The 9,885-nt window shown below is 53.9% G+C and overlaps 1 protein-coding gene across 1 annotated transcript in view; it reads right to left on the reverse strand.

The window, feature by feature from the left end:
* Window positions 1–9,885, reverse strand: part of LOC104129632 (E3 ubiquitin-protein ligase TRIM9) — a gene marked incomplete at its 3' end in the record, with an annotated part of 92,870 nt that overhangs the window by 27,192 nt on the left and 55,793 nt on the right. The window contains exons 5-6 of the mRNA XM_035897985.1: window positions 3,322–3,432; window positions 2,584–2,737 (exon numbers count right to left, since the gene is read on the reverse strand). Coding sequence (XP_035753878.1) covers window positions 2,584–2,737; window positions 3,322–3,432 — 265 coding nt within the window. The remainder of the gene's footprint in view (window positions 1–2,583; window positions 2,738–3,321; window positions 3,433–9,885) is intronic.

A 9,885-nucleotide genomic window follows, 5' to 3' on the forward strand; every position in this document is an offset into this window, starting at 1 on the left:
GCGTGGAGAAAGACCTCGCGTTACAACTAAACCATCAGAAGGGATGCTGCTCGTGCCCAGCACGTGCTGGCAAGGGATGCGGGATGCCCTGTACCTATTGCTCACCTCTGCTCTTTCTCGAGACCTCTGGTGCTGCCCTGCCTTCCCCAGTGCTGCGACACGTTTGGGATCCGCACCCAACCTTCTGCAAAATCTACAAAACATCAGCTTATTTCCACAGTGAGGGTGAGATGAGAGGCCAGCCTGTATCATAGAATCATAGAATTGTCTAGGTTGGAAAAGACCTTTAAGATCAAGTCCAACTGTTAACCTAACCTTGCCATCCCACCACTAAACCCTGTCCCTCAGCACCTCATCTACTTTTCTTTTAAATACCTACAGGGATGGGGACTCGACCACTTCCTTGGGCAGCCCATTCCAGAGCCTGACAGCCCTTTTGGGGAAGAAGTTTTTCCTAATGTCCAACCTAAACCTGCCCTGGTGTAACTTCAGACCATTCCCCCTCGTCCTATCACCCGTTCCCTGGGAGCAGAGCCCGACCCCCCCGGCTCCCCCCTCCTCTCAGGCAGTTGTAGGGAGCGATGAGGGCTCCCCTCAGCCTCCTCTGCTCCAGACTGAACCCCCCCAGCTCCCCCAGCCACTCCTTGTAAGCCTTGTGCTCCAGACCCCTCCCCAGCTTTGTGGCTCTCCTCTGGACATGCTCCAGCAATGCAACATCCTCCACAGAGGAGGGCGGGCAGCTAAACTAGGAGCAGATTTGCTCTTATTAATTAAAAATAACCCTCTGGGCTAAATTGAGATAAGGGAGGGCAGGAAGATGCTAACGTTTCCGCAACTCATGTGTAAGCAAAACAGCAATCCAGCCCTGGTTTTGGCTCCCCTTGCTATCAAAAGATGTTACTGACACCTCAAATTAACGGCCTGGCTAACGATGAGCAAGGAGCGCTGCTCCCAGCGCCATGCCCGATGCACCCCTCCCACTGCAGCAAACACCGGTGGGGCCATTATTTGAAGACACTAGTTATCGTTATGGAGGAAGCACGTGGTCGAGAGCTTTCCTGTCTCTGACCACTGAGAAATGCTGGTGTGTGCAAATGGCTCCCGAGTCAGGAAAGCCAGCCGTGTCGGCGAGGAAGAGCCGTGCCAGGCCCACGGCTGGTGGCCTCTCCTCCAGGTAGCTCATTTGCACCAGCTGAAGGCACAGGCTTACGTTCAATGTCCCCCTGAGCTCCCTGCATCACAGACCATTTGCATCTTCTTGCCAGCTTCCCGGGGCTTGCCAAGTCGCAAATTGCTCACAGGTTGCAGCAGTTCTCTGCCTCCTGCAAAGCGATGCAAATGCAGTGGCTCTCCGGGGCGTGGGGGAGTGAGCATGGAGGGAACGGAGAGTGAGGAGGAAATTAAAACTGAAATAAAGGTCTAAAACAAGAGGGAGGAGAAGAGAGGGAGGAAAGCTCCCGAGCCAAGTGCTGTGGCTCTTTGTGTTTGGAGGGGGAAGGTGGATTGCCAGATGGCCCGTGCCAGATGCTGCTCAGCACTGAGCAAGCGAGCGTATAGAATCATAGAATCACTTTGGTTGGAAAAGACCTTTTCTTAAAGGCCTTCATCAAGTCCAACCTTTAATCTAACCCTGCCATCCCACCACTAAACCCTGTCCCGAAGCACCTCATCTATCCTTCTTTTAAATACCTCCAGTGATGAGGAGTCGACCACCTCCCTGGGCAGCCCATTCCAGAGCCTGACAGCCCTTTCGGTGAAGAAGTTTTTCCTAATGTCCAACCTAAACCTGCCCTGGCACAACTTCAAACCATTCCCCCTCGTCCTATTGTCTGTTACCTGGGAGCAGAGGTTACCTGCAGGTGCTGAAGCTGCTCTCATCATGTGTTAATCTAGGGCTTTACAATTCTCCTTGTCTGGTCTTAGTACTTGACACAGACACAGCACGGTGACAGTTAAGGCTCCTGCCTGCACCCATAGTCCCCTGCTCCTGCTGGCCACACCACTCCTGATCCAAGCCAGGATGCTGTTGCTCCTCTTGGCCACCTGGGCACCCTGCTGGCTCATATTCAGTCGCCTGTCGACCAGTACCCCCAGGTCTCTTTCCGCCGGGCAGCTTTCCAGCCCCTCTGCCCCATGCCTGTAGTGTTGCCATGGGGTTGTTGTGACCAAAGTGCAGGACCCAGCACTTGGCCTTGTTGAACCTCATACAGTGTGGGAGCAGAGGTTTGGGAAGTGTCTCGTGCTGCTCCCAAGACACTTGTCCCAACCTCCACCATCTTAGCAGGGACCAGCTTGGCTCTCCTAGCGCTGCAGAGCACTTTCTAAAGCACTGCCAGGCAAAACCAAGCTCCTGGCACCTTGACCTGGCACATGGCTGCCCAGGAATCAGAGACAGGGAGGCAGATGGCTAGCCCAGGAGTGCAAAATACACAGGAATGGGCGTAACTCTGGGCCTGTGGTGCCCAATCTTGCTGTGAGAAGATGAGAAACTGTCCTCTGCTGTCCCTCCCCTGTGAAGAGCTGCATGGAAGCGCTCAACATGAGCAGAGACAGGCTTTTGAAAGGCACTGGAAATATTCTTACCTTTCATCTGCACAAAGTCAAGCTGGTGGATGGACTGCAGCAGAGGGGCATTGTCAAGGTTCAGGTCGAAGTCCGTGGTCATCCGGGGTGTGAGTGTCCCCTTTCCCCACTGGTCCTCGGTTAAGTGCACTCTCCTGATGAGAGCGTCGGAGATCTGGTGGCAAGGAGCAGCCTCAGCTACCAAGGGCCACCTCAGCTGGGTGCTGTGCCTCGTCCCTTCCCTGCTCCCCTTCATCCCCGCGCCTCCCAGGCTGCCGCTTCTGTCCCTGACTGCCAAAGGCCAGGACATCACATGTGGTTTCTAGCATCACCCTTGCTCAAATTGACAGAGGGACCCCAGGAGCTTTGGGGATTATTTTAAAGGCAGGGTCTAGTACCAAAGGGACCAGCCCAGGAATAAATGAAGGGATGCAGTTCTCAAGGGCCGTGTGTCCGTCCCTTGCTGCAGAACCACAGCACAGCGCATTACAATCACTGCTCCAGAGATACACCACCGTCCGCTGCAACCCTCTGTTCCTCCTGTCAGAGTAAGAAGCGTCCCTGGCCTGGTTCTGCTTCTGTCCTGCTGTGACTTGGAGGTAATGAGAGGTTGACCCTTTGATTTCATGGCTGGAAAAGCTGCGGACATCATCCTTGGTGTAACTCCCCCTAACTCTGCTGCGTTACCCCAGGGCCCTCGTCTGTGCAATGCCCTTCCCGTTCCCCTCGTAGCCCAGACATGAGCAGCTCCCCACTGACCTGCAGGAAGCCGCTGGGGTCGTTCTCCTTGATGACCTCCAGGCAGTACTCCATCAGGCCCGTGGTCTGGCGCAGCTTGACCGTGCAGTGAGAAATCTGGTCTCGCACCACCTGCAATGGGACAAAGGAGAGCAGTGTTGCTTGGAGCTTTGGGGTTTTGGGAGACGGGGAGCAGACGGGCTTTGATGCTGCGTGGGCACCAAAGGGTCAGGGCAACACAAAGGGCGACAAAGACTCAAGGGAAGAGAAGAAGGCAGAACTGGCCAAGACACTCCGAATTCCACATCTTTGAAAACCTGAAAATGTTTAGCTCAAAATTATCAACCCACGTAATTATTCAAAGCAGTAGGGCAGTTCCTTGCTCTGTCTTTAATTAAGACAGCTTCCAAATGACAGCTTATGAACTCCGTGCAAAGCAAATGCCTACCTCCATAGATACACAGCTGCTGCTGCTGCAGCCTCCGTGGGGCTGCCCTATCCATCCTCGGTGCGGAGCCGGGCTGCGGGGCTGGCTCTGGGGCAGCTGTACCCCACCGCCCCCGGTGACAAGCAAGCCTGATATTTTGGTATTTCCAAGAGGAATCATAGAATCGTCTAGGTTGGAAAAGACCTTTAAGATCATCACATCCAACCTTTAACCTAACCCTGCCATCCCACCACTAAACCATGTCCCTAAGCACCTCATCTACCCGTCTTTTAAATACCTCCAGGGATGGGGACTCGACCACCTCCCTGGGCAGCCCATTCCAGAGCCTGACAGCCCTTTCGGGGAAGAAATGTTTCCTAATGTCCAAGCTAAACCTGCCCTGGTACAAACTCGGACCATTCCCCCTCATCCCATCGCCCGTTACCAGGGAGCAGAGGCCGACCCCCACCTCACTACAGCCTCCTGTCAGGCAGTTGTAGAGGGTGATAAGGTCTCCCCTCAGCCTCCTCCAGAATGAATGCACCACCTCCCCCAGCTTCTGCTCTGACTAATGATGTGTTTGAGATGCTCGTTGCCCATCAGCTGAGATGGACCACACTGCAGAACTGCCTCATTTTTTTCCACCGGCTGCAGCGGGAGTCTGGGGATGAGCTCAGAGGGAGAGGTGTGCCAGGGAGAGGAGATAAATCCCGCATGCCTTGGGCCAAGCTCCGCCTGGGGCTGCCCAGCATGCACGCTAAAGCACGTCTGCTTGCACCCACGGATGGTTCCCCCAGGGGAACGGGTTTCAGCATCCCAGCAGCGGGGTACAACCAAGCGTGTGATTTGGCCGGTGCCCGTGGGCTCTGCTGACCTTCCCTGAAACACAGCAGGGAGGAGGGGGTTCAGGCTCCGATACCGTGAGGGTGTGTTTGATGGCTGGGCTGGTCCCTCAGAGCAATGGCAAGGTGCTCCCTCATGCTGAATCCCCGCAGAAGGACACAGTGCAGGTCTGAACCCGGCGCCAGTGGGATTTCTCCAGCAGAACAGACAGATGGATCTGGCGGTGGATGGGAGATTGGCAGAGCGGCTCAGGAAGAGAGGTTTTATGCTTTAGAGGAACGTGCCCATGGCAGAGAATTTTTTTTCTTTTTTTTCTGGAAGAGCTTTAAAGCTGCGTAAAGTTTTTCACCAGGACTGAACAAAGGACGATAGGACGAGGGGGAATGGTTTGAAGTTGTGCCAGGGCAGGTTTAGGTTAGACATTAGGAAAAACTTCTTCACAGAAAGGGTAGTCAGGCTCTGGAATGGGCTGCCCAGGGAGGTGGTCGAGTCCCCATCCCTGGAGGTATTTAAAAGACGGGTAGATGAGGTGCTTAGGGACATGGTTTAGCAGTGGGATGGCAGGGTTAGGTTAACAGTTGGATGTGATGATCTTAAAGGTCTTTTCCAACCTACACGATTCTATGATTCTATGAAAGCTATGCAGCTCTAGAGCCCACTCTACTCAGGATGTTACAGACAGTAAAGATGAGCTTTGCATCAGCATCTGCAGCTGCAGCGTGACGGAGAAGACTGCAATAAGCAGCGATTAACGTTTCTGAAAGCAGAGTTGGGTCCCCAGTGCCGCAGTCGGTGGATCCCAGCGCCTGTGTGCCCACCCCTCCACAGGCAGAGCAGCGCTCGAATGCCCACCCTGGGCTGAGGAGCAGCTCCTCCTTAGAGCATCCATGTGGTCCAAGGGACCCGGAGGTGAAACGAAGCACATGTCAGCCTCCTGCGGTGAATGAACCTGGGTTTCAAGGAGGGGAGATGACACCTGCAGGGCAATCAATCACATCGCGTGTTGCTTAATTATCATTTAATCACCTCTACTTAATCACCTAGCAGGAAGAGAAGAATCACCAGTCCTGCAACCTGGGACAACACATCTGCTTCTGTGAAATGCTATGAAGCGCTCTCCTAGCCAGCTCCTGGGGTTTTTTTTTGGGAGTTGCCATTTGCAGAGCCACCCCTGAGATTGCTTTTAGCAGTCCCAGCCTGATGTTTCCAGCCTGTGGCAGGGGGAGGCCGGAGCAAACCCAGGTGCTGGGGAACCAGTGCACCCCACATGCAGGGCAGATAAGGCAGCAGGGGGAGCTCCCATATTGCTCCTTTAGACTGAGACGTCTGTACGGAGGCTTGCAGAGATGCTGGATGGCGCTGAGACATTGCTAGCGAGCAGCATGATCGGTGCACACCGGTTTTGGCCTCAAACGCTATCATTAGAGGGAAAACTTCATTCAGTGCCAGTTTCTAATGCTTGAGTGCACTGGAATGGGTCTGCTGGGATGGAGCAGAGGCAGCAGCTGGTCCTGGAGATCTGGACTCCTACGCTGACCTCTTCTGAAGCGTGGGCAAGCCCTTGGACTTCCTTTCTCTGCAGGGATGGTCAGTCCTTCAGGGTGGGATCCAGGAGGTGCAGCAGGGGTGGGTGCAAAGCCTTGCAGCAACCTGTGGCCCCTGCCAAGCAATGCAAAGCAGCCCTTTGCATTAATTTGACCTCTTCTGCCCAGAGAGAGGGTGCTGGGGGTTGTTCTGCTCTTGCAAGGGTTGTCGGCCGAATGGATGTAGGGTCTCTCAGCTGCAGACCGTGGTTTTACCCCTGAGTCTGAGATGAGCCCAGCCTGTGGGCTCTAACCTTGCTGTTTGAGCATATCCTGGCTGCAGCTCCCGAGCCAGAGCAAGGTTTTGCATTCCCTGCTTGCTGGGCTGCAGATGGGCGAGTGGGGAATCACACCCTGAACACCCAGAACAGCAGCCGCCTCCTTCCATGTGAGACCCCTCTCCGGGGAAATGCACATGCCACCAGGAAGACAGCAAAGATGAGATTGGTAAAACAATCTTCTTATCTTCTTTGCAGCTTAAATCTCTGTCTGGTTTGCTCAGGATAATGAATTTGACAGCCTCTCCCTGCCCGAGTAGATGCTTTCCAAGTATTATCAGCAGAATTGCCATCTGCTACCACCAGCCAGACATGAGCCCCCAAGAAACAGCATTTGCAGGGTGAAGGCAGGCACGGCATCCCAGGACAGCCCTGGACACGTGGCTGGCTCCCCCGAACCTGGCACCCGCTTGGCCAAGAGATGGAGTTACCTGTGAGGCAAGGGGACCTGCCACCACTGCTCCGGTGTCAGCGTGAGACCTGCAGGGCTTCCTGGCACTGTCTGGGACGAGGGAGCTGGGGCACACAGACGTCAGCCTCGGCTTTGCCCCTCTACCCTGCCCACTCCCCAGGGTGAGGTGAGGCCAGCGCCAGGCAGCTCCAGGCTGAGTAATTACCGAGCTTCCTGGCAGATTATCCCTGCTAATAAAGGTCTGGTCCAGAGTGGAAGTGCTTGCTGCAGGCTGCCACCGAGGCTACGTAAATCTTTATCCATGTGGGTGCAAACTGAGATACCAGCAATTCTATTTGAATGGAAGTAAGAGCTTTTTTTCCCCATAAAGCTCATCAAAGACCAGAACAGAGAGGCTGAGGAGTCTCCAGCCTTGGAGATTGGAGGCTGCCTGCTCTAGGTGCTCAGAAGCTACACCCAACGCAGCGGCTGCGGCTCTGTCCTTCAGCCCCAGGGATCCTGCCCTTCTGTAACTCCCTGATCCCCTTTGGGGCTCCAGCACCGATTCACCTGGAGAACTAAAGCCTGCAATGGCAGTTTAATTGCAGCATCTACACAGCAGGAGTCCAGGTTTCTCTTCACTAGCAACCGTTTTCAAGGCAAGATGAGGGATCTTTGGTTGGGACATAGTGGGGCTTTGTGGCTTTACAGCTTCTGCGCCCCGCACAAGAGAAATGGGACGCAGACAGGAACAGTGAGTCGATTTAATTAGGGAAATGAAAGGTTTAAAAAATAAGACATAAACATCTCCCACCCCTTTGAAGGCACGGTCCAAACCCAGTGGGGTCACCGAAGCCCACAGATTTTCCACATGGCCTTAGGCATCCTGTGGTTCTCCTCATGCATCAGGGATTCCCACTTCCTGGGGCACCTCAGCTCCCTGTTACCCCAGTAATGAAGAGTATTTCGATGGAGAAAGCGGAGAGCAAAGCTTGGAAGTTCCTCAAGCCTTTGACTCATGCAAGCAAACGAGTCTGTGTTGGGCTGAGGGGCAGCCTCAGGAAGCCTCAAAAGCCTTGCGGTCTTCACCAGATCGCCAGGAAAACCAGGCTGCCATAAATTCTGCATGGACGTAGACCAGTTTACAAACCTCTCCTGAAACTACACGGGTAACACAGTGGTGGCATCTTCTGGGAAAGGGCTAATGGCTCAGCTGGTGAGGGGATCTGGGCAGCTCCACGCATTTTGTTTGTGGTCTCTTTTATCAAATGCCTTTTTTCCTCTTTAGGCGCCAAAGGAGGCAACAACCAGAAGCTGGCTGCTAATTACAGTCTATAAAAAGGACTTTTGCTGTGCACTCACAGCAGTTCACTACTACCTTAAAATAGGAAATTTATTTCAAGAGCTTTTCTTCCCTGTAAGATGACATTAACTATAATTTACATTTTAATACAGCTCCTAGAAGGCAATAACATCTGCACTCATCTCTACTTAAATGTCTTCCTCACCTTCCTCCTCTTTTTAGTACTTGGTTAGATAACTGGTTTTCAAGGCACTCAACCTCACTTGAACCTCAGCTCCTCAGCGCCCGAGACAAGTCCTGCTGGGAATGTCACATGGAGGACACGGAGCCTTCTCACCCTGGGCACACCGTATGGTCACCTGCACGGCTGTGGGGACGGAGGGTGGCATTACGGGGAGCGGGGAACGAAGCACATGTCAGCCTCCTGCGGTGAATGAACCTGGGTTTCAAGGAGGGGAGATGACACCTGCAGGGCAATCAATCACATCGCGTGTTGCTTAATTATCATTTAATCACCTCTACTTAATCACCTAGCAGGAAGAGAAGAATCACCAGTCCTGCAACCTGGGACAACACATCTGCTTCTGTGAAATGCTATGAAGCGCTCTCCTAGCCAGCTCCTGGGGTTTTTTTTTGGGAGTTGCCATTTGCAGAGCCACCCCTGAGATTGCTTTTAGCAGTCCCAGCCTGATGTTTCCAGCCTGTGGCAGGGGGAGGCCGGAGCAAACCCAGGTGCTGGGGAACCAGTGCACCCCACATGCAGGGCAGATAAGGCAGCAGGGGGAGCTCCCATATTGCTCCTTTAGACTGAGACGTCTGTACGGAGGCTTGCAGAGATGCTGGATGGCGCTGAGACATTGCTAGCGAGCAGCATGATCGGTGCACACCGGTTTTGGCCTCAAACGCTATCATTAGAGGGAAAACTTCATTCAGTGCCAGTTTCTAATGCTTGAGTGCACTGGAATGGGTCTGCTGGGATGGAGCAGAGGCAGCAGCTGGTCCTGGAGATCTGGACTCCTACGCTGACCTCTTCTGAAGCGTGGGCAAGCCCTTGGACTTCCTTTCTCTGCAGGGATGGTCAGTCCTTCAGGGTGGGATCCAGGAGGTGCAGCAGGGGTGGGTGCAAAGCCTTGCAGCAACCTGTGGCCCCTGCCAAGCAATGCAAAGCAGCCCTTTGCATTAATTTGACCTCTTCTGCCCAGAGAGAGGGTGCTGGGGGTTGTTCTGCTCTTGCAAGGGTTGTCGGCCGAAGGATGTAGGGTCTCTCAGCTGCAGACCGTGGTTTTACCCCTGAGTCTGAGATGAGCCCAGCCTGTGAGCTCTAACCTTGCTGTTTGAGCATATCCTGGCTGCAGCTCCCGAGCCAGAGCAAGGTTTTGCATTCCCTGCTTGCTGGGCTGCAGATGGGCGAGTGGGGAATCACACCCTGAACACCCAGAACAGCAGCCGCCTCCTTCCATGTGAGACCCCTCTCCGGGGAAATGCACATGCCACCAGGAAGACAGCAAAGATGAGATTGGTAAAACAATCTTCTTATCTTCTTTGCAGCTTAAATCTCTGTCTGGTTTGCTCAGGATAATGAATTTGACAGCCTCTCCCTGCCCGAGTAGATGCTTTCCAAGTATTATCAGCAGAATTGCCATCTGCTACCACCAGCCAGACATGAGCCCCCAAGAAACAGCATTTGCAGGGTGAAGGCAGGCACGGCCTCCCAGGACAGCCCTGGACACGTGGCTGGCTCCCCCCAACCCGGGCACCGC

This window comes from Egretta garzetta, unplaced genomic scaffold (genome assembly GCF_000687185.1).
Source record: "Egretta garzetta isolate BGI_Z169 unplaced genomic scaffold, ASM68718v1 scaffold1077, whole genome shotgun sequence".
NCBI classification, from domain to species: domain Eukaryota; kingdom Metazoa; phylum Chordata; class Aves; order Pelecaniformes; family Ardeidae; genus Egretta; species Egretta garzetta.